The sequence below is a fragment of the Chanos chanos genome, chromosome 7 (assembly GCF_902362185.1).
Source record: "Chanos chanos chromosome 7, fChaCha1.1, whole genome shotgun sequence".
Taxonomy (NCBI): Eukaryota; Metazoa; Chordata; class Actinopteri; order Gonorynchiformes; family Chanidae; genus Chanos; species Chanos chanos.
Window position 1 is genome coordinate 38,891,239 of NC_044501.1, and position 24,463 is coordinate 38,915,701.

Below are 24,463 nucleotides of genomic sequence, written 5' to 3' on the forward strand. Positions count from 1 at the left end.
GGAAACTCGGGGAATGAAAGGAAGAGGAGGTGGGGGAGGGGGAGGGGGAGGTGGAGGGGGAAGGGGGGGGGGTGGCAAAAAAGGAGAGAAGGATGCAGAGAGAGTGTCAGCAGCCTTTTCCCAAGCCTACAGCAGTCCAATTAGAGCTGATTTCTTCCACCAGACATCTGAGGCAGCCCTTGAAGCTAGGCAGTCATTTGGGGCTGTGAGAGGGGGGGGTAAGGGGGTGGGATGGTGGTGGTGGGGTTCTGCTAACATGTTGAATGCAGGACGTTGGAAGGGGAGGGTGGGGGTGGATTTTGGGGGGGGGGGGGGGGGGGGGGTGCAGGGGGCAAAGCTCCACTGGGACACAGATGTGCGAGTGTGCTGTACTAAGCCCTGGCAAGGCCTGCTGCGCGGGATCAAGACCCTTACAGAATCGGTGCTTCTGCATGTCAGAACTAATGGAGGTCCAGGCCCCCACCAGCAGCTTAGGGAGAGAGAGAGAGAGAGAGAGAGAGAGAGAGGGAGGGAGGGAGAGAGAGGGAGAGACAGAGGGAGAGAGAGGTGGATTGAAAAAAAATTGCGTGTATGCGTTTGTGAGTGTATGTGAGAGAGAGAGAGAGAGAGAGAGAGAGAGAGAGGTGGATTGAGAAAAAAAAATTGCGTGCATGCGTTTGTGAGTGTATGTGAGAGAGAGAGAGAGAGAGAGAGAGAGAGAGAGAGGTGGAGGAAAAGAGCAAGGGTCAGCAGCATAGTTTTTCTCCTGAGCTGCTAAAGCAGGAGGTTCATTGAAGAGCCCTGCTGGTGAAGGTGAGAAGGGGGGGGGGGGGAACCTTGGGCTTAGCAGCCATCTATCTCAGCCACACAAAATGGATTAATATCTCTTTGGGTAAGAGGTCTTAACTACAAGTGAGTCAAGACAGTTTAGGCATGCTTATAAAAAGAAACAAACAAAAAAGGATTTTTATTGTCGTTGATTGTGGGAACAAATTTAAATAGTACATGCTTTTCATTTTCCCCACAGAGGGTTCTATGAATGTCATCAGAGCAACGTCACAGATAATTGGTTCCAGTCGTGTCGTGAACCCGCCCAAAAAAAAGCAAATGAACAAATAGCATTGGAGTGTAGTTTAGCCGATGGTTTACATGAAAAATAATCATTGACTCCATTCTTGATAAGACAAGAATTTGAAATATGCCTAATCAATCACTTCAGACCATTTTGTTGAATGTAAACAAATTAACTAGTGAATGAACAGAAAGTGAACAATATCAATAACATGTTAGTATTAGTATTGTTACCCTGTATGTACTTTTTCACTATGATTGTAAGGTGCCATGGTAAGAACCAAGGTACTGGACTAAAATGAACTGAGCGACGATACAGACAAAGCGAGGAAAAGCAACGAAATAGAAAAAGAAGAGAGAGATGGTTGGACTTTGAAGGGATCTCAGAATTTCTCCTTTTCTCTCTCATTAAGCGTTCTTTGTGTTTGCATGGCTTTATGGGTGTGTGTGTGTGTGTGAGTGTGTGTGAGTGTGTGTGTGTGTGTGTATGTATGTGTGAACTTGTGTATTTTTGTGTCTAAAAGGCTGAAAGTGTCTGTGCTGAGTGCACGGTTTTGATTATCAGTGTCGTAATTTGCTCCAACAACAACAAAAAAAAAAAACGTTTTTGAAGTACATTTGTTTTCTGTAGACATCTTTGAATGTCATTCCAGGAATGTTATTGCCCAGGAAATTTCTAAAATTAAAGTTCTAACCTGGTTAAGGGCCCATTTACGTTCAAAACCCTCGCTTTTTTGCCGGGTTTTTCTCAACCCATTTCCACCACGCACTCAAACGAATGATTTTTTTTCAATGCGACGCAGACACGTCCAAAACTCTTTTTTAAACACACTGTTTCCACACATACGAGACTCTCAGTCTCTGTCTGTCCCATTCCCTTCTTTCTTAAAGTGGCTTCCGCAGTGACACAGCTGTCTGGTGACAGTACCACTTTGTGTCTTTCCAGACACTGTTTCCTGTGACATCATCATCAGGAGATAGAGATGCCCTCTCTGTGCCATTTTGTGGCAGGGCAAATTGCTTCCTCTTTGTCATCATCACACAGGAGAGCATGACAGACTGTCTGTACCAGTTTGTGCAAAGCCAAAGTTCAGGTCCATTCATCCGTCATATGTGTCATCGCATGTGTACAATCAGAGACACAAAAGATATGCTAGACATAAAACACACACACACATACACAAACACAGACCCAGACCCAGACACAGACAGACAAACACACACAGACACAGACACACACACACACACACACACACAAACGCACACACCTGTCTTCAGTGTGGATTAACGGTATTTCTCACACTGTGCTTATGGACTTTCATGTCATCAGTGTTCATCTTTAAATCCGAATTTTTTTTAGCAGTGTTCTAATTTCACCACTGTACATTCATCCTATTTTCATTTTTTCTATATTTCTACATTAAATGAATGCAACAGGTGGGTATGCATAGACTTATAGCGCCCCCAAAAGGCCAAACAGTGTCATGTAGTCCAAAAGAATCAGACATTGCATCTAGATATATGTTATGTAGTAATACAGGGCTTTTAAATAGCTTTCAAGTTAAATAATTTAACGCTCTCTTGTTGGTTTTAGCACCACCACTAAAAACCCCCTAATGCCACAAGAGATTGTTGAAGAACATTCATCAACACTAGAGGTTGCTCTAACAGACAACAGATGATTAAAATCTTTGCAAAAAACTTCTTTTCTCACCTTCTCTACAAAGACAGCGCCATAATATTACGTTTTCATGTTTTACTTAACATTGTCTTTCCATTGTGTTAGAATCACTTTGACAGACTATGTCATCGTACATCCAACAGCTGATATGAAGAATTGTTACTGTGTGTGTTACTTGCCTGACACCACTGATATACGTATATGTATGTTTATATTCTCACAAGGGCAATGGCTTTATCTCTCACTCTCCTTGTCATCCTCACAGCAAAGACCTTAAAAACACATTGGAAATCAGTTTTGCATGTAAGTTCACCTTTCCTTTTATTGTTCTTGACAAGTTTGAGTTTTCTGAATGCTCACTCACCCTGCAGTACTGACTGATAGTGCATCAAACCAAAACAGAAATGTTTATGTGAGAACATGAAAAAGACAACCCCCCCCCCCCAAAACTATGATATGATAAGCTATAAATCACAAATCTTCAAAAGTGACCGAGCCAGCCAGGAGTCGAACCTAGAATCTTCTGATCCGTAGTCAGACGCGTTATCCATTGCGCCACTGGCCCTGTCGGTCACCCACACCAATGGTTCGATCCCAAAGTGTGAAATTGTTCAGTCTCTCTGAAATACAACACAAAAGTAGCCGTGACCCGGATTCGGTTATCCTTTCCTTTTGGTTTGCTGTTGGTGTGTTTAGTGTAATGTGTTAAGGCCAGGCCACTGGTCTTTGGTTGCAAACCAGATTGCAAACTGAAATGTGTATCAATAAATATTTTTCATTGTTTCATGCTATTTGTCATATTTTCTTTAACCTCGATTCACATCACGAAACCTCATTTGAGGCGAGAGGGTTGAATATTTCCAGCTGGAGCTGTATGCAAAGCACTCGCTCTGGAACGCTAGTGAAAAGAGGAAATGTTACCTTATTAACAAAAGCTTCTTCCCTTACCGGGAGTCGAACCCTGGGTGAAAACCAGGAATCCTAACCGCTAGACCATATGGGACCCATGCTTAGATGTCAGAGTCATGTGACACAATCCAACTCCAACTCAGGCTGAAGACCAAGAGGTGTGTTTGTTTCTCCAGTTTGTGAAGTTTTAGTGAACTTTACCAACAAATGAACAGCGAGCCAGCCAGGAGTCGAACCTAGAATCTTCTGATCCGTAGTCAGACGCGTTATCCATTGCGCCACTGGCCCTATTGTGAGCCTTCACCAATGCTTCGATCCCAAAGCGTGAAAGACTTCATTCTTACTGCAGTGCAACACAAAAGTAGCTGTGAAACAGATTTAGTTAGCCTTTCCTTTCGGTTTGCTGTTGGTGTGTTAAGTGTAATGGGTTAAGGCCAGGCCACTGGTCTTTGGTTGCAAACCAAGGGAGAAGTGGGAAAAAAAACCCAGGGAGAGTTTGACTGGGGAGAGCTTGATTTGTGAGGCCGAGATGGGCTTTCCTATGCAACACCCTTCCCTGACTTCCTGGGGTCAGATTCACCACTGGATCTGATTCACCACTGAATCCCTGGATGTATGCCTTCTGGCACTCCTCTTTGGACCTAAGTGAATTGCCCACTTCAGTGTTGACCATGTCCTAATTTGGCACCTCAAGCAAGTCTGACAAGTGAGGTAGCATCTCAAAGAACTTAAGACAGTTGCAATTGGAAATATTCAACCCCCCAAAGATTGTAAGGATTTACCAATGAGAGTTTTTTCAAAGAGCTAGATTTTGCTTTGGAATGACTTCTTTATTGGCTGAGCAACACCTAAAATCAACTAAGAAAATGTATGATGTAGTATTTGTGAGTAACAGGATATTTCGTTAATCTAGCCATGTCACAATTATTCAACCCCTTTATAATATTGCTGTTTCTGGAACCTTCTGCTAGTTTTCATGGCCTAAAGTGGAGTTCAAACATAACTAAGCCTTTGGGAACTCTATAATGATCCTTAATTTGCTTCAGCTTTGAGGCATATATAAACCCCACACATGAAGGTGTTTAAGGTGAGTTGTAATCCTGGGTAAGGAGCATTCACAAAAGCTGAGAGAGGAAATTATTTCATTGTACCTGAAGGGCATTGGGTATGAAAAGATTTCCCAAAAATGTAACATTCCTAGAGACACCACTGGGAGCATTATAAGGAAGTTTCTTGTGGCACAGCTGCAAACCTGCCTGGCCATGGGAGAAAATCCAAATTTCATCAAGAGCCCTTAGCATCTTAATTAGGACAACTGATAAAAACTCCTGTGTTACTGCAAAACACCTACAAGATGACTTGATGAAGGCAGAGACAAGTGCTTCAGTGGCTACTACAAGACGAGCACTGAATAAACAAGGACTTCATGGCTGGACTCCAAGACCACTCCACTCCTGACCACGAGGAACATCAAAGGTCGACTAGAACATGCCAGGAGGAATTTGGATAGGACTGCAGAGTTTTGGGAGACAGTTCTATGGAGTGATGAAACTAAACTGGAACTGTTTGGACACGTGGACCAGTGGTATGTCTGGTGTGAGAAAGGCCAGGCTTATGACCAGAAGAATACCATCCCCCCAGTCAAGCGTAGAGGTGGGTCATTGATGATGTGGGGGTGTTTGTCTGCTGCAGGAAATGCCAATCTTGACCGTTTGACTGGCATCATGGATTCCCAAACGAATCAGGCCATTTTAAAGAGGAACGTAACGTCTTTTGTTGGTAAATTAAACCTTGGTGATCATTGGACTTTCTAGCAAAACAATGACCCCAAGCACACCTCCAGGTCAACCAATGCTTGGTTGAGAAATAGATCCTGGAATGTCCCGGGAATGTCTTCTCAGTCCCCAAATTTAAATCCCATTGAAAATCTTTGGCGGGATTTAAAGAAGGCAATTGCAACACGGAATCCATCAAACATCAATGAGCTAGAGGCTTTTGCACGTGAAGAATGGCCAAAGATTCCAATAGAGATGTGTAAGAAGCCTGTCAGCACTTACTGAAAACACTTATTAGAAGTTTTCCTTATTTCCTTATTTTCCTTATTTAATCTGTTAAGTGCTGCTACTCCAATAATGCTCTCCTTCCCTCCCTCTTCTCCTGCATGGCTGTGGCTCATCTGTTCGAGCATGAGTGTCTGGCTTGAATGTGGCTACTTTCTTCTTAGGTGTGCCCCCCCTCCCTCCCTGTCGTCTCTCTCTTCATCATCATCCCGATGGCTGCCGTGGCTTCGTGGCTTCCTGCGCTGCTGTGGCTGTGTCGTCCACCCCAACTGAGCCCCATGCTGTCTTATCATTCTTCATACTGCCTACTAGTTGTGTTTTCATTTTCATTATCACTGTGTTGTTTTGTAATTTGTCCACTGGGTTGGCACCTACTGCACGCCTAGCTGGCCTAGAAGGAGTCTCCTCTCTCTGTGGTCCTTCTCAAGATTTCTCCTATTTTTCCCTAGCGTCTGGGTTTTTTGAGGAGTTTTTTCTTGCCCGCTATGAGGATCAAGTCGGGGGTGCCACCCTGCTCTGCTCTGTTTGTTGTAATCCTGTGGGCATGTAACGCCCTTTGAGACTGTAAACAGTGATATTGGGCTTTAAATAAACTTAAACTCAAACTTGAAGTTATAAAGGCTAGAGGATGCCCCACAAGGTACTGAAGCTAGGGGTTGAACAATAGCGCACATGCACATTTGTGAAAAGAGTTAGTTACATTTCTCATTTGAACTCAAATTTAAGTAAGTTTACGTTCTCAAACTAACTGAAATGTGTATCAATAAATATTTTTCATTGTTTCATGCTATTTGTCATATTTTCTTTAACCTCGATTCACATCACGAAAACACCATTTGAGGCGAGAGGGTTGAATATTTCCAGCTGGAGCTGTATGCAAAGCACTCGCTTTGGAACACTGGTGAAAAGAGGAAATGCTAACTTATTAACAAAATCATCTTCCCATACCGGGAGTCGAACCCGGGCCGCCTGGGTGAAAACCAGGAATCCTAACCGCTAGACCATATGGGACTCTTGTTTATAGGTCAGAGTCATTTAACACAATGCAACTCCAACCCAGGCTGAAGACTGAAGAGGTGTGTTTGTTTCTCCAGTTTGTGAAGTTTTGCAGAACTTCACCAAAAGGGTAACAGCGAGCCAGCCAGGAGTCGAACCTAGAATCTTCTGATCCGTAGTCAGACGCGTTATCCATTGCGCCACTGGCCCTATTGGTCACATATAGCAATGCTTCAACTTTAGGACTGAGCTAAAGCTGCCTGAGGGACAATGCAAAAAGTGCCGTGACCCGGATTCGAACCGGGGTTGCTGCGGCCACAACGCAGAGTACTAACCACTATACGATCACGGCAAGTTAGTGACAGTGCACATGCACTTGTTGCCAGGGGTAAAGTCCAGGACAGTGTATCGGCAAAAGGAACATAAAAAAAAGACACATTATTGTAAATAAAAGGAGAAATTATTTTATTCATCTAAGAAAATGCATGTCGTTCACAGACATCCAGTGTTGACTGGACCTCTAGCGAGTCTGACATCAACTGAAGATTAGACTGAAAGAAATGAATTTTTAATTTCTAATTTAAATTGAATATGTAAAGTACTCCCTCTGGCATGCCCTTTCTGCAGTCCCAAAATGATGCCTCATTTGGCAAAATCTCATTCCCATACCGGGAGTCGAACCCGGGCCGCCTGGGTGAAAACCAGGAATCCTAACCGCTAGACCATATGGGACCCTTGCAGCTACCTTGGAGCTATGTCAGACACACCAGCGCCAATTAGAATACCAATTAAAGTTTATAGTATGTTTAGCTGTCATACCACCAAGAAGCAGTGGCCCCAGAATAGAGCCTTGAGGGATGCCATACTTTACTTGGTCAAAACTACACACACACGCAAACACGCACGTTGGGCAAATTAGCAATATTAGATAGGATGTAAACGCAGAAGGTGCCTGTCCAGTTACGCCAACAAGGCTTTCCCACCTGTTTTGCAGAATATCATTATCTATACCAGTAGGTGATTTGCCATTTTCTAACAGGTGGGATGGCCCAATGGCCAAAAGAGGGGATGGCCAAATAGTCACTGACACTCTAGACAGTATATAGGGGGATGGCAGGTTAACAAGGGGGATCGCATCCCCCCTCATTCCCGGACAAATCGCCTACTGTCTATACCACACAACCTTAACTCGTGCAGTTTCAATATCAAGGTGTGGTAAACAGCTTCACTAAAAAAAAAAAACTTTGTAAATATCATTTTGCTGCAAGAATGAACTCAACTGATCATCCACAGCCTTCTCTTAGACTTTATAATCAAACTGTACATGATCAAGGCTGAGGGATGAATTGATCGTTTTTAATAGTGGGTTAGTTTTTAACAGTTGTATGCAGATGGGATTAAGGTCCGTGTGTTTTATCAGAGAATCTCTAAATAGGAGATAACACTCTCAGAGCTCCCTGTTTCATAGGGGGCATTCATGAGTAAGTCCAGAATGAATGGGGGCCTATGGAGCTGTAACCCAAAAATGTAATTTTCCAACACTGTCTGGACTCCTGAGCTGAACTTAGCAAGTCCGAATTCCTCAGAACGGGATTCGTACTTGATATAGGCTGCAGTCAGTAATCAAATCTATTCAGACCAAATTTTCTTCCGCCCCGTCTCAATTTGTCACCGACAGTAAATTAAACCAGCAACAACTGGAAATGGTCTAACCTTAAACACATCAGTGGTTTTGTCCAGGTAGAGAGAGTAAGGAGACTCACCGATATCTTCCATTAACTCCTCTCTGAAGTGCAGTGCCAGACTTAATGACGACAGTACATTTAGTTGTGTGCATTTTAAATTCTCAGAATATATCTTGCAGTATATCCGATAGCTCGTCCACTGCGTTAAGGGAAGTATGGCAAGCAATATAAGGTGCAATCGGAAGTTCCCTGCGAATTTGGTCGTCATTGATTGTGTCTTCCCTCGCCAGAAGCTGTCAGTTTTGTAAACAACCTAATGGTAACATTAACGCTAAGCAGACAGTTGAACATGTGCCTTTTCGTGGCAGCATGAACTTTCAAATCGCTGAGTTGAGCTCTGATCTTTTGCAGTACAGTACTTGCAACGGGCCTTTGAGGGATCTTGTGGAACATGTGCAATCCACGGCCCTGTTTAGACCGTGCATCAGATCCGATTTTGGTGATCCGATCACAAGTGGACAGCTCTAAAGTACGTCCGTTTACACCTGGCTTTAGAATCAGTCTCCACGTATCTCGAGTGACCACTTGCGAACGGATCTCACTTCCCCGCTCTATGTGCAAATAAACATGTAGGCCTACATCATTTCCGTTTACAAAGACCAAATCCGTTGTTGTTTTTGACAGGTGTCGTATGAAATATTTAACGCCATGATATCTGGAACATTTTCAAAGGAAATGTCAAATTGTCTCAACAGTTGGGCCTACTAATTTAAACTATCACATTCAGAGCCACCAAACTGTGAAACGGCTGTTCGAGATATAGCCTACTTTAAAAAAGTAAGGTATGAAAGAATGAAATTCCTGTTTTGTGGTGTATCTAATCCTTTTACAATAGTTTGGCAAACCAAGCCAAGCGATGCCTTGCCCGTGGCCTATAGGCTACCTCAGCTCAATAAACTGATTGTAGAGGACACAATGTTACGAGATGTATATTAAATGTCTGTACGAACAGAATTATTCTCATGAATATTTAGTATAGTCGTAGCGATTTGTTATCATGTGTTGTTCAGGGGTCAAATATTCATTCCAGAAGTGTTTTGTTTAACCGGTGGACTCATAACATGATTTATTTACCTCAATGTCAGTTGAGTAGGCGGTCATTCAATATGGTCGAGATCGCATTCGCGTTTACGCTGCTAAAAGAATGTGGTCATATGCGGTCCATCTCGACGCGACCTCAGTTGGGTGCGTTTACGCCCGTACTTTAGAGCTGTCCACTTGTGATCGGATCATCAAAATCGGAATGCAAGGTGTGGACATGACCCATGTGTTACACCCAGCCTAGGGGTACCGAGCATAACAAAAGTGACCCCCCCTTTTTCCTGTACCCAGTGATGACCCGTGCCCACGAATTATAATCCAAAAAGTGATTTATTTACAAAGTGGTAGTAAAAAGCTTCGGGGGTGAGCGCGGCCAAAACAACAAACAAAACAATCTATATTTCCCAAACTAAATAACCTGCTTTCCAAAAAAGAAAAGAAAAGGAAATACAGAAAACTTCCCTAACTCCCTAACGAAAAACAGGAGAAAAGAAGATCCAACAAAAATGGCTTCACACCCCCTACCACTACCCGAACAGTTAACACGAAAATATTTACAACTATATTACAACAACGAAAATCACATACACACATATAAAGTTTTACACACGATACAACGAATCTTTCTCCCAAAACACACTCAACGAATCTTTCTCGAAACACACACAACAAGTTATCAAATCGCAAACGAACGGGAACGGACATGGACAAAGTGGCCAGGACAAAACGAGAGGCGCCGGCATCTGGGTGCCGCGTCTTTTTAAAACTGGCGCCGTCAACCGTGGGCCAATCCTCGATCGCCACCTGTGGAGCAACACATTACAGAGACATACGGGGGAAACACAGGCAGGGGAGGAAACAGCACCACACACAGGCAGGGGGAGAAAAATAACAGCACACAAAATAATACACATTTGACCATTTATGACTCAGGGTCATAACACATGTTTTTAAATCAGTATCTTGCTTTGCTAAAAAACAAACAAACAAACAGAAAAAAGATCGAGAGGAGCGCGTTAACACTGTCTAGTAACGTCATGATGTCTGACTGGATGGAGGACATGTTTTTTTTTTTTTGTTTTTTTGTGGTTGTGCTTGAAAATCAAAACATTCCAATCTTAATTCAAGTTATATTGAAGAACTTTTAATAAGTATTTGACAGTAAGCACTGTTGAGTACTGTAGTGAGGTTTACACTGCCTGGTTTAAATGTATGTTTTTTGGACTTTTCAGCTGTATTACCTAGTTTAAAACATTTGTTAGAGAAGTAATCAAAAAGTAATCAAATGTAATAAGCTACTTTACTTTGATGAAATAATTAAAATAGCTGCACTACTCATTACATTTTTAACAGGGTAACTAGTAATCTCTAGCCTACTACCCTTCCAACACTGCTTATTACGCAAGTCTTTTCAGTTCTCTTTTTTTTTTATAACATTTGTTAGCATAGTGTTTCCTGAAGTGGTCACACTTGTTATGCTGCAAATGAGACTCCAAACCTCTGACTTATAATGTGGGACCATAGCTCAGACGTCAAAATCTCAGGTAAGACGGAGGATCCTAGCTTGTTACACTTAAACTCTGACTTCTTAACAATGAAATGGATAACTTGTGTCCATCTGTCTTTAATATTATTCCTCTCTAAACATAGCAAAATGTTTTAGGGTGATAAGCATGATACTTTTATGTAATACATGACTGAGATGATAATTTAGATAATGATATAGTTAAAATAATGAAGTGCATAATTCATAAATCTTGCACGAGAGCACAAGAATTAGAATTTTACGTCTAGAATTACACTTGCAAATCTGTGATATTATACAAGATAAATTCTAGATGTTAAAGAGTTAAATGCAAATTCTCCAATCATTGTTCAGTTTTACCCTGCATGTGGTGCATCAGTAAACCAGTTCCATATATTGGATACTCTGAAAAACACTTGTTAAGGCTATTCTTTGCAGTCCTTAAGCATAATTCTAAATAATAACGGAGTCTGTAACAAGGGTGTACACGACTGAGTTTCTGAAAGACGTTTCTTTTTCCGTTTATGGTAATGGTTTAACACACGTTCCATTTAGAACAAAGCTGCTTGAATAACTTCGTGCAACAAGAGGCTTGCTGTAATGATTTCAGTTCCTTACACCGTACAAAGCATCTCATTTAACACCGTAAGCCATTTCTCCTCTTCTGGATGGTTGTCGATGGACAAACCGGCGCGGCGCTTCTAGTGTTAAGGGATTGCATTTGGAATGAAAGAGCATTATTAACAGTGAATGAAAACATTCATAACGTTTTTCAGAGGTATTTAGCGTGTATGTGTTTAACAGATTCTGAGGGAGAAAGCACTCTGTCCTCTGAAGATGAAAGAGACATTCAGGTACGAACCATTACTATCACTGTCCTCTATATAATCTGACTCTTGATAGTTAGCCAGATTTTTTAATAAATATTCACCCTAAATCTGTAATCTCTAAATCCCTAACCCTATATATGAATAAATACCCTAATGAATAATGAATAATTGTATACCTCCCAGCTTGAGATTCTGGAGAAAGAGAGGGATGAAGCCAATCAAAAGCTATCCGAGATTGAGCAAGGTTGGTTGCCACTTCCATGCACAGCGTATATATATATGTGTGTGTGTGTGTGTGTGTGTGTGTGTGCGCGTGTATATGTATATATGTGTGTGTAGGTGTGTGTGGGTGGGTGAAACACACATATTTCTTCATGAATGCCATTATAACATGCATGCCATTTCATTAAATTGCATGAATGCTCACGAACAGATATCAGGATAACGCCATTGAACAAAGTATGCACGGAGTCTGCCAGAGGTTAACCTTTCGTTATTGGTTCTCATCAGTTTCTTTTAAGCTGCTTAAGGAACTGGATGTGCTGGAAACACAGTTTCAGGTTGAGCGATCCTGCAGAGAAAGTGCAGAGGCTCTGGCCGTGAAGGTGAGTCCGCTGTCGCTGCGCAGGTCACTCTGGGAAAACCGTGAAAAACATTCCCAATACAGTGCCTGTCAGTGGGTCATCCTTTGACTGAGAGTCAGGAATAAGTAAATCACTGGCCCGCCACAAGCGTAATTAATCACCGTGAGGGTATTTTTTTTCTGCACGATGTGATATTACCAAACAAGTTTGAAAGCTTTAATATGTCAAAAATCAGTTCTGTTCATCAAGACAAAGGATAAAAAAATAATCTGTCTATTTTGTAAAGGATCTGTTTTTGCTGATAGCACGCTGATCTAAGTGCAATCACAGATTGCAGACAATCCATGCAAAATACCTTAGACAAAGGGCCACAGGGCTGGAGTCTTTCTAGAGTCTTTATACCTTTATAGTCTTTATAGGCTTCAAAGTCTTTACAGGGCTGGAGGAAAAAAAAAGGAAATTGTTATATTTCAACTTACAGGTCACAAAAGAAAATAAAGTTTTGAAAAGGAGAAGCCAGGCTCTCTTGCCACTGATCCCAGAGCTGCCAGATGACCTGGATTCTGGTTCTGGTTCTGGCTCTGACCCTTGCCCCGAGGAGGACACTGGGGAAGATCTGTTGCTGCAGAGTCAAACTCAGATCAGAGGTACCACATCTGCAAATTACTCGATCTACTAGTTATGAAAAAGGGGCAGGGCAGTCAAATGAACAGCATTTTACAGATTATACTGACAAAAGATTGCTTACTGATAGGAAGAAGTTGATCACGGGGTACAGTATATCATATGGTTGGAATTATTAATATTGGTTAATATTAGATTATGGATAGATTTTAGTTGGTCCTCCATAGTTTCCATAGTTTCATATTGTACTTAAGACACTTTCTTCTCCGGCACTTGTAGAGAGTAAGCGTACAAAGGTTCCTTTAATTGTAGTCACAAGGACGAGACCACGGGCATGTGTGAAGCAAAGACGAACAAAAAAAAAAGACCCTATTTTTTTCTGACTGTTTGTTTCCTTTCCTTGCTTTTGTTCTTTTTCCTCGTTACAGAACTACAGGTCACGGTGGACAAGCTGCTCGAAGAGAAGATGCAGCTGAACGAACAAGTGGAACAGCTGAAGAAAGAGAAGGGGGAACTCGTAGATCAGGTAAAGATACATGAGGAAGCAGGGGAGTGTAAGACACCATCTAACCAGGTTTGGCCATTAGCTTTTAATGGACATAAGTTGTGTGTGTGTGTGTGTGTGTGTGTGTATGTGTGTGTGTGTGTGTGTGCGTGCAGTACAAAAAAAGCTTACTGCTGACATCCTGCTAACATGAACATCTCCACACACCTGAGATGCAGAAGTACTCGCAGAAACTATAACGAATCGTTTTTTGTTTTTTTTTCCCATGGTGACCTTTATCGTTGCGGACGGGCCATATACATGCTCTTAAAATCCACTGATCTTTATTTTATGCATTTAACCCAAAATACAGGACTTTGCTTCTCTTCTTTTTGTGTATGTACCATTGCGTCTTTAATAATAACGTTGTATGGTTTTTTTTTGGTTAGTGTGAAAATGAGCCTCTGTTTTTTTTTGTTCCTGTCCTCTTTTGCGTGATCAAGCTTGCTGTGGAGGTTCAGGAGAAGGAGGCTGTTCTTCGGAAGCTGACGAAACAGAACAAAACGGTGAACAAAATGAAGAGAGGTAATACGACGATCAAGCGCCCCATTTCATTCCAGGTGTTTTAGAACCAATTATTATCCATAGCATCATTACAAATGCGTTTAAAAGTATGGCAAACGCAGTGACACTGATGTCAGATTCACTTTCTTTGTTTCACACTCTCTCTCTCTCTCTCTCTCTCCCTCTCCCTCCCTGTTTGTGTGTGTGTGTGTGTTCATGTGTGTGTGTATATTTGTGTGTGTATGTGCGTGCGTGTGTGCACATGCGTGTGTGCACATGTGCGTGTGTGCGCATGTGTGTATGTGTGTGTGTGTGTGTGTGTGTGCACATGCTCAGTTTCTCAGCTTGTCACAGAGGAGTTTGCAGAGATGTCACAGAGACTGGAGCTAGAGCAAGGTCTTAGACAGCATGCAGAAGTTTTTGCCCATGAGGTACTGCATTTCTTTATAATACCACCGTAAAACATGACTTTTTTACGCAGAATATGTGACCACTCCACCTTTTTGACGTTTTAAATACACTTCCTGCGGTTCCATGCACTTTGACAAGATTTTTTTTGCTTTCCTGAAAACAACCACAGCAACAGCAACAAAATAACAACAACAACAACAACAAATGACAAAGACACAAACAACTTCACTAATGACAGGAAATGCCAAGAATATTCAGAGTATCTCAGAATAGTCTCAAGTGTGATAAAAGCATTTTTAAACTCTGTTTCAGCATTTCATGTACTAGCCATATGAACCATAAATGATTTAGGTACAAGAGGGTTTTTGAACCCGTTTTTTAACCAAGATTTTCGGCCGTTTAGCGAACAGCGACAAGCAAATGTGACGACTTGAAAAAGGAGCAAATTTAGCAAGAGAAGGAACTTCAAATCACTTGAACAACTGTTTTAGGTCACGTCTCATGAGGACACAAGGAAATGAACCTGAACTTTTTTTTTTTTTCCAATCCGAACTGAACTGAAAACAGGTACTGAAAGAGTAGTGTTAATTCTCTCATTCATTTTGGATATATACGTGCAAAGGACAGAGAAAGTTTAACAATGGCCCGTACTGTGTTTCAAGGACACACAGGGTCCAAGCAATTTGTAAAGCCACACACACACACACACACACACGCACACACACACACACACACACGCACGCACACACACACACACACTACATATCCCCAGCTGCTCCCGCTAATGGCAGTTGTTTTAGTGTTCTTTCATGCTAAACGAGTGTCTCGGCATAAAGGTCCCATCTTTCGTTCCATCCCTCCTCTCACCCCGTAGTAATTAGCGCCCATCAAGATGGCAGTTGGCGAATAGCAGCGCTTCAGAACCCCCTGTCCGTGCTTGACACCTCATATCCGCCACCTCCATTGATGCCTTTGTGCATATTGTTCGCCACTTACAGATACAAGCATAATGGAGATCCTCCCAGGGGGTCTTCACCTATGAAAGGGACCCCCCTGCTGTTCACACACAACTCTGTTTTAGTCTCAATACACAGCAACAAGCCCCCGCGCTTGAAAGACTTTCTTCGTGTGTGTACCCTTTCATTTATCTATTTTGTCCTGTTTTGAAAACACATTCATTTCTCTCTTTTTTTTCCCCCTGCTCTATAAGGAGTGTAATGATGGCCTAACGCAAATAGGGAGCAATGCTGGGCCGCACAGAGAGAATGCCACCCATTTACTTGTCAAACGCGGGCGTGCATGTCTGTTTGTGTGTGTGTGTGTGTGCGCGCTCTGTAATTGTGCTGCTATAGAAATGTGTGGCTGAAGGGGGTAAATCCCAGTTCCTCTGTTTTGGTTGGAGCTACTCTTATGTTTTGTTAAGGCTTTAGGAAGTGAGACTAGGAGGTCAAAAAAAATAAAAAAATGACAAACTTTGTTTACTTGCTCTTTTGATATGCATCATTGCGTTTGCGGACATTTGTGTCACGCAAAAGTGAAACGATCCTGCAGTTGGCTTTACTAAATATGGTTCAGAACAAGCCCACGCAACAAAAGAGTAAAAATCATCTCGCTTACTTCTTCATTCCCTCGCACTTTAAATCAATTTACGCGTAAACTCGTCAGCCGTTCTCTCATGCATTCACTGAAATTAAAAGTTTGGCTTGTGTGACGAAAAGTTTACATCATCAGAATTGCATTTATTGGCCAAGGACACTCACTGAGCACTTTATTAGGAACATTATACTAATACCGGGTAGGGCCTCCCTTTGCTCTCAGAACAGCCACAATTCGTGGTGGTGTGGATTCCTGCAAGATGTTGGAAACGTCCCTTTTGAGATTCTGGTCCGTGTTGATGTGATTTTGCCACACGGTTTCTGCAGATTTGTCAGCTGCGCGTTCATACCGCCAATCGACCGTTCGATCACGTCCCAGAGGAGTTCTACCGGATTCAGATCCGGCGACTGGGAAGGCCGCTGAAGAACACTGGACTCATTGCCATGTTCATGAGACCAGTTTGAAACGACGTTTGCTTTGCGACATGGTGCATTATCAGGCTGGAAGTAGCCATTCGAGGTTGGGTAAACTGTGGCCATGAAGGGACGCACATGGTCAGCAACAATGCTCTAATAGGCTGTGGCATTCAAGCGATGATTGATTGGTATTAACGGGCCCAAAGCGTGCCAAGAAAACATTGTCCCCACCATTACATCACCGCCACCAGCCTGGACTGTTGACACAAGGCAGGTCGGGTCCACGGATTCATGCTGTTGACGCCAAATTCTGACCCTACCATCTGTGTGCCTCAGCAGAAATCGAGATTCGTCAGACCAGGCTACGTTTTTTCCAGCCTTCAAGTATCCAGTTTTGGTGAGCCTGTGCCCACTGCAGTCTCAGCGTTCTGTTCTTGGCTGACAGAAGTGGAACCCGAAGTGGTCTTCTGCTGTTGTGGCCCGTCCGCCTCAAGGTTCGACGTGTTGTGCATTCTGAGATGCTTTTCTGCTCATCGCGGTTGTACAGAGCGGTTATCTGAGTCACCGTAGCCCTTCTGTCAGCTCGAGCCAGTCTGGCCATTCTCCGTCGACCTCTCAGATCGACAAAGCGTTTCCGTCCGCAGAACTGCCGATCGCTTTTTTGTTTTTCGCACCGTTCTGAGTAAACTCTAGAGACTGTTGTGCGTGAAAATCCCAGGTGATCAGCGGTTACAGAAATACTCAAACCTGCCCGTCTGGCACCGACAATCATGCCAGTCAAAACCACTGAGATCACATTTTTTTTTTCCCCATTGTGATGATTGATGTGAGCATTAACTGAAGCTCCTGACCTGTATCTGTAAGATTTCATGCATCGCACTGCTGCCACACGATTAGCTGATTAGATCATTTGCATAAATAAGTAGGTGCACAGGTGTTCCTAATAAAGTGCTCAGCAAGTCTATTGCTCTGTTCGAAATGTACACTCACTCACTATTTAGTGCGCTGGCCATTTTGTAGTGCTGTTCGAAATCTCAACTGAAATTTTATGACACTATATAGAGCGCTACAGAATCATCGCGAGGCACGGCAACATGTAGCGTACAGAGGCTGTACCCTACGTCGATTAACTCAGACCATCATACATTGCAGCCTGTCTCGTGAAAGCAGAGGCTGTGTCCGAAATGGCATACTAGCGTACTGCATACTGCATACTAGCCTAGTATACACTGCATACTGCATACTAGCCTAGTATACACTGCGTACTGCACACTACTCCACACACTAGTATACAGTATGGTACGCAATTATGAGAACTTTCATGTAGTGTACTACACGTTTGCTATCGGTTGGGATATCTGTTCTGTTAAAATCGAACAACACACGACTACCACAAATATGTATCAAAAGTAGCCCTATAAGAAAGCGTATGAAGACTTATTACACCAAAATATGCAACTGATACATTTATATTCGGAACTGAAGCTGCAGTTGAAGTTGAAACTGGTTCTGTCGCTGTCCGCCATGTTTTTAAAATTTTTTGACAGTTGGAAATCACCGTGTTGCTTCATGGGATGCAGTACCCGACGAAGTGAGCTCTGGTTGTATACTGCAAATTTTCGCCAGAGTAGTACATCATCCGGGTAACCGTCGTGTACTGCAAAATTTTTTATTTTTCACGTACTGCATACTACTTACTACTTTTACGTCAAAATTAGTATGCGAGTAGTATGTAGTATGCCATTTCAGACACAGCCAGAGAGTCTTCACAGACCAGTCAGGTGCAGATATTCTGATATTTGTTTATGCGAAAGAGATAATAATTACGAATATCCGGCGCATGATTATGTTGCAGCGTAACGTCCAAATAGTGTCCGATATATATCAACAGCAGTCAACCGTTATCCCCTAGTGAGTGTTCCACGTAGCTAACACTATACAGTGAATGAGTGAGTGAGTGATCAAGTGAGCATTTCAGGGAATGTTAACACACACAAGGACTTTGGTCAATTGATCGACTGTTTGGTTCTTTTTGATTGATTGATTGATTGATCGATTGATTGATTGCCTGGTTTGATCCAGATGCTAGTGAAGCAGCGGGAGACCCAGAGGCAGAGTATGATTCTGGTTCAGAGCGCAGAGACGGGTGCACAGCTTCAGCAGGCGCTGGAGCAGATCAGCAATATCAGCAAAGTTTTGGAAGAGATCCAACTCTGTCATCAAAATCAGGTGTGTATGACACTGAGCACACGCACGCGTGTGTGTGTGTCCGTCTATTTTGACCGTGCTCATTTATATATCGTTGGGCATACTTGGACATGTCGTTACCTTGTGCAGATCATGCAGTCCCAGACTGTGCTGGAGGAGAGCAATGCTCTTTCAGAACTCCAGAGCATCAGAACACAACTGATGGCCGGTGAGGAAGAGAAAGGAAGACTGAAAACCCTCCTCAGAGAAACGGAAAATACTGCCGCAGCACTGCAAGAGGAAGGTAAGACCTTCTTCAACCTGCTATTAACCTCACAATAGCAATTTCCCGACCAGTCAGTCGTGCACGCTTTGTAAAAGACAGCTAAAATACTGTGGTTGTCTGGATTTTGATTGCAACAGCGTGTGTGTCACTTTCTGAGTGCATGGATTCTGAGCTCTAAACTCACTCATCCTGTTTCCTGTTAGTCAAGCAGCTCCAGGATAGGCTGAAACAGCTGACAGAAGTTCAGCCTAGAGAAATTGAGCAATCAGAAGAGGGAAGTTCGGTTTGTCCTTCTCCTCAACCGCCTCCACCTGCTCCCCCACCCCCACCCCCACCCCCTCCACCCACTGCTGCTGTTGAGTAAGATCGCAACAACAACCAAAAAAAATTATATACACATATAGTTGTGCAGCATACAACTGAAATGATGCTTACAATTTTTTACTGCTGGTCCCCAGCCCACTGAAAGCCTTGAGGAACAGAAAAAAGGATGCAACCAGCAGTACTGACTCAAACAGTAAGTGTCCTATATTTCTACCTGTCCTAGTTAACATGGCTCGATACTATCAAGATATTTCTGTTCCTTTTTTTTTTTTTGCTCTCATTCGTTGTCCTTACGGGATGAATAACATTTCGTCTGACCCGACCCGCCAGAAGAGCCCCCCAGCGTGAATATGAAAGCCAGGGCGGTGGATGAGATGATGGAGAGAATCAAAAAAGGGATTGTCCTCAAACCCGTCCAGAGACCAGCGCAGGTAATACACTCCCCTCTGAGGAGAAAGGGGATTTTAGAGCGTTCTGGACCTTAACGTGGTGATGTTTTAAGTCATTCCCATGGGCTTTCCAGGCCTGACACCGTTTTTTTTTTTTTTTGTTGTTTTTTTTTTTATTTGAGTTTAGTTTAGTCTGGCGATCACACACACACACACAAATGTAAATGTAAATGAGAAAGATAGATCAGGTTCTAAGATAAACCGAGTCTGCTGGATAAAAAAAAAGGGGGCAAGAACGTTCTTTCTAACGAATTGAAAAACACATAGCTTTCATTGGCAGGAACCATCTAAAGAGTGAAAGTACTACTGCAAGGTGAATGGTCATTCTTCTCCTCCTGTTCTAGGTTGGCTCAGATGACGATAGTGGATGGAAGGTCAGGATGTAAAATAAATATCTTATTGAAAGCTTATTATACCATTATAATAATAATATTTAAAGCTGTTCACACTACCCCCTGTTTCTTGGCCTATTGTGCAAAATGTCTTGTCCTCGCTGAAATATACATGTTATACTTGTTGCTGTTGTCACAGGACCCAAGAAGCGAGAAGAGGAAATCTGCTGTGCTTGAATTACAAGGAATGCTGGTAAGAACCGGCCTTGGACGCCAATTCGGTCAAACCGCGTCACGTTTAGTTACATTTTAGTTACCCTAGCGCGAACCCAAATAACATTCCACATGTGCTTCGAAACATGTTTTTTTTTTTTTTTTTTTGCTTTGTTTTGTTTCGTTTCGTTTTTCGATCGATCTGATTGGTGGATTTTTTTTTTCTTTTTCAGGACTCCATGAAGAGGCAGAGCCATAGGAGAGCAGGATCCCGAAAAAGGATCAGTCGGCACGTAGGGGACGCAGAGCTGCAGCTGGTGCTGCAGAGAAGGAGGAGAGCCATGGGGGATGAGCAGGGGTCTCTGCCTCCTGCACCCCAAACACAGAGTATAATTAACTTTATTCTACTCCGCACTGAGAACCTGTAGAGTAATGTACCGTCAGAATGAACAAAACACAGAGTATAATTAACTTTATTCTACTCCGCACTGAGAACCTGTAGAGTAATGTACTGTCAGAATGAACAAAACACAGAGTATAATTAACTTTATTCTACTCCGCACTGAGAACCTGTAGAGTAATGTACTGTCAGAATGAACAAAACACAGAGTATAATTAACTTTATTCTACTCCGCACTGAGAACCTGTAGAGTAATGTACTGTCAGAATGAACAAAACACAGAGTATAATTAACTTTATTCTACTCCGCATTGAGAACCTGTAAAGTAATGTACTGTCAGAATGAACAAAACACAGAGTATAATTAACTTTATTCTACTCCGCACTGAGAACCTGTAGAGTAATGTACCGTCAGAATGAACAAAACACAGAGTATAATTAACTTTATTCTACTCCGCACTGAGAACCTGTAGAGTAATGTACTGTCAGAATGGTCAAAACATAGTTTTTGAAGAAATGAATAACACGATTGTCTGTTGAGCATGATAACAGCTGCTACGTTTGTGACATTTTGCAAATGCTCTTTTGACTTTTTTGATAAGCGTAGAAGTAAATAATTAGTTAAGTAAATAATTGCTCTATCCAGTTCAATTAGTGCGCTCCTTGCGTGTGTGCGCATAGGTACACAATTCAGCGGTAAGCCAAACTCCATTCAAATGAATACGGGAGTCAGGACATAGCGTCCAAGCTCCTGGTGCTTTATTGGCCGGCACTCTCATATACAGTGTGAATAGTATAAACAAAGGAATGCAATAAGCCAGATGCATAATCAAATCATACGCTACAGTATAAACTCCACATAGCTACTATGCATCTGTAGTACAGTGCTTCCAGTGTACAGTTAAGCAGCTGCTGGACACGCTAATGCTAGAGCAGAGAAATACAGAGCTAGAGCCTGTTTGCAAACGTCAAAGCTTCTCTAACTCTATGATATATAATGATAATAGTCAACGATGACAACAAATGACAATGACATGTTAACATATTGTAGACACCTCTTACAGGCTATCTTATGATTCAGGCACAGTAGACATTGCATGTGGTTAAGCTAACAATTTGCTAACGTATAGAAATGAGGCTTTATAAAATACGCGTCACAAATTATTATCCAGATATTGGCCCCTACAGGCCCCTAACCCTAACTCTACCCCAAACAATAATCCTGAGCTTGGCTCTGTGAAGAGAGTGTGTCACGTAGTAGGCGTGTCATGTACTACTGTGTGTCCGCAGTTAGACCTGTAAGTGCCTGATCCGTCCCGGCTGCCCAATCTGGTCTGCGCATGTGCGTAATTACGTAAGCAGAAACACAGCTTATTCCTGCCTGATTTGTACCGCAATTTACAATTTTACAATTTAGTTATTTGGCCAAAGCGACTTACAATCAGTGCATCAGTCAGATTTCTAATACCTCGTGAGCAGAGATCACAATAAGACTGAGTGTCAATTTGCACCTTCATATTGCGCCCCTGGAACACTTTGACAAACACAGATACAAGATAAAGTTTTTTTTTTTTTTTTTTTTTAGGAAAGGGAGGTTAGGCAGTGGGGGACAGGTGGGTTCTAAAGAGGTGGGTTTTCAGTTTCTTGCGGAAGATGGCAAGAGATTCCGCAGTCTTGACTGCATGGGGGAGGTCGTTCCACTACCGCGCATGTGTGAACATTGTAATGGTGTTGAAACTGAACACTTGACGGCCGACAGTGAGTTTAGGCAACCAGAAACAACTGGCAGTTCAAAATATTTAATGTTTGTTATAGCACAGATATGGCAACATTTCTATATCCGTGTTATAGAGTGTGCAAGTGACAGTTGTCATTTTGTGTGCTGCGGATTAGCATTTTTGCAGGTACCAGTTTGTTAAAAAAATCCCAAGGAGTAATGGACAAAATAACACCCGTGGTAGTTAGATAACTGCTTGACCCGCATTTGATTCTGTTCAGTGAAATGCATGTGTATGTCGTCTCCGTATAGACTTTAGACCCATTATATCTCTAACACATGTCTGTTGCTATGCTTCTGCTAACAGTGAAAAATAACAGGACTACAAAGCAAGACACTCAGCTAATGCGTCACCAATTTCACAAGGCGAGCAGAGGCTAACCATAGCTAGCTTTACTGATGGGGGATCACAAGCGTTCTCACAACAAACCACGCAGTTAACTTAATCAAACACATGGGTTACTTAAGGTTTTGGTAGCCGCAAACAGTTGCATAGAATAAATCTGAAGTTTTAGGTGTATTTTCATACATTATCAAAGACAAATGCGATTGTACACCGACACAGTGCTAAAACCATATACATTTATTGACACAGACAACAGGTGACCTAATTACACCATATCCCATCACTAGACGAGCCAGAGAATACAATCTATTTATTGCAGTTGTTGTTTGTCAGATTAGATTACATTAGACTCAGTTTAACTGTGCAGGGTACAAGTACACAGATACACTTAACCAGCGTCCAGCCAAAAGGGAGTCTGAGATAGAGTCAGTGTAAAATAAAAAAAAAAAAGTCAAAAAGTCAAAGCAGTTATTGTCCTATGCACCGTTAAAATAACAACGTAAAAAGTCACACATGCGTAAAATGGATCGGGCAGTGTCGTAAAAGAGATCAAAGTCTGTGCATGCGCTGACCTTCGCGCATGTGCAGACCGGATCAGGCAGCCGGGATGGATCGGCCACTTACACAAGACCTACTTGGAAAATGTGGCTGCATGCTGGAAAACTAAGATGGCCAACTTCCTGTTCCGGATCAAAGTGCACGTCGAATTAAGAGGCTCGGGAAGGGGCACTAATTCACCAAACCTGAAGGCAGAACAATTATTATCACAAGGAGCCTTGTGGCCTACCCCAAAATTGACGGGGTCTAATGAATTTGTGACAAACACTCAGAGAGGCTGGATGCGTGTGGAGAGTCAGTGGTTTAATAATTGTAATTCAAAAATCAGGCCACAAACCAGGCCAGAATTTTAAACAGGAAACTAGTAACCATAGTAGATAAGCTGACGCTTTCTTAACAAGAGATGCAAAGACTTTTGACAGCTAGGCACATTACACGAGACCTGTGAGACTTTGTGTCTACCAGCCTAAGCAAATTCAGAGTAAGTAGTAAATCTCCTAACAGAGGAGCCCTATGGCTTTGTTTTTTGATAGGAAAACGAAGCCATAGGGCTCTTCTATTAGGAGGTTTGCTACTTACTCTGTAAGAGTTAACTTAACCAGGTTAGTCACCAAACCACGTACTTGGTTTACCCCCCAGGTGAGCATGGTGATCACAAGATTTACTGATTAGGCTGGTGGTTAGTAGGCCAGCAAAGCTGAGCACTGATTGGCAGGAATAGGTCAAGATTAAACCGGGGCGGGACATAATTAGTATCAAAATAACTTCCATTTTTGTTTGTTCTCATCTGTATTTGTTGTTGGAGTAGGGGGATCTGGTTTAGAAAATTTAAGATTATGATCATGAAAAGGTATCATGCTGTGTGGATCTTTAAAGCACATCCACAGCCACTAATTTCATTTTTCCCTCTGCCTGACCCAGATCCACCAGTCACGGATTCGGCCGCAAGCACAGTACCCTGGGCAGGAGACAGTAGCAATTCCCCAGTGCTTCGCAGACTGAAACAGAACCGGGAGAAAAGGAATTCCCAGATCAGGGCCTCTGCGTGCATTATCCGAGAGGAAAAGATTGAATAG

The 24,463-nt window shown here is 42.5% G+C and overlaps 1 protein-coding gene and 6 non-coding genes across 7 annotated transcripts; 1 reads left to right on the forward strand and 6 right to left on the reverse strand.

Annotated features, from left to right (window-relative positions):
- Positions 1-3,223: 3,223 nt before the first annotated feature.
- On the reverse strand, positions 3,224-3,296 carry trnar-acg (transfer RNA arginine (anticodon ACG)). Its single transcript has one exon. It is a non-coding gene; the product is annotated as a tRNA-Arg (tRNA).
- A 559-nt stretch (positions 3,297-3,855) lies between these two features.
- trnar-acg (transfer RNA arginine (anticodon ACG)) lies at positions 3,856-3,928 on the reverse strand. The gene has a single exon. It is a non-coding gene; the product is annotated as a tRNA-Arg (tRNA).
- Positions 3,929-6,639: 2,711 nt separating this feature from the next.
- trnae-uuc (transfer RNA glutamic acid (anticodon UUC)) lies at positions 6,640-6,711 on the reverse strand. The gene has a single exon. It is a non-coding gene; the product is annotated as a tRNA-Glu (tRNA).
- Positions 6,712-6,833: 122 nt separating this feature from the next.
- On the reverse strand, positions 6,834-6,906 carry trnar-acg (transfer RNA arginine (anticodon ACG)). The gene has a single exon. It is a non-coding gene; the product is annotated as a tRNA-Arg (tRNA).
- Positions 6,907-6,976: 70 nt separating this feature from the next.
- Positions 6,977-7,048, reverse strand: trnah-gug (transfer RNA histidin (anticodon GUG)). The gene has a single exon. It is a non-coding gene; the product is annotated as a tRNA-His (tRNA).
- A 308-nt stretch (positions 7,049-7,356) lies between these two features.
- Positions 7,357-7,428, reverse strand: trnae-uuc (transfer RNA glutamic acid (anticodon UUC)). Its single transcript has one exon. It is a non-coding gene; the product is annotated as a tRNA-Glu (tRNA).
- A 3,564-nt stretch (positions 7,429-10,992) lies between these two features.
- Positions 10,993-24,463, forward strand: shtn2 (shootin 2). Its single transcript, XM_030779318.1, has 17 exons — positions 10,993-11,026; positions 11,812-11,861; positions 12,021-12,081; positions 12,348-12,442; positions 12,903-13,068; positions 13,474-13,571; positions 14,033-14,114; positions 14,430-14,524; positions 18,599-18,745; positions 18,854-19,007; positions 19,193-19,349; positions 19,448-19,506; positions 19,644-19,744; positions 20,107-20,136; positions 20,294-20,347; positions 20,541-20,694; positions 24,309-24,463. Exons 1-17 carry the CDS (start codon positions 10,993-10,995, stop codon positions 24,461-24,463), a joined length of 1,692 nt encoding a protein of 563 aa, XP_030635178.1.

What these genes read in the sequence shown, in the direction of transcription:
- shtn2 (XM_030779318.1), top strand. Translation starts at nt 10,993, where the DNA reads ATGTGGGACCATAGCTCAGACGTCAAAATCTCAG. An exon ending in GGTGAACAAAATGAAGAGAG is followed by an intron (nt 14,115 to 14,429) that starts GTAATACGACGA and finishes GCACATGCTCAG; the next exon opens with TTTCTCAGCTTGTCACAGAG. An exon ending in CAGAAGTTTTTGCCCATGAG is followed by an intron (nt 14,525 to 18,598) that starts GTACTGCATTTC and finishes GGTTTGATCCAG; the next exon opens with ATGCTAGTGAAGCAGCGGGA.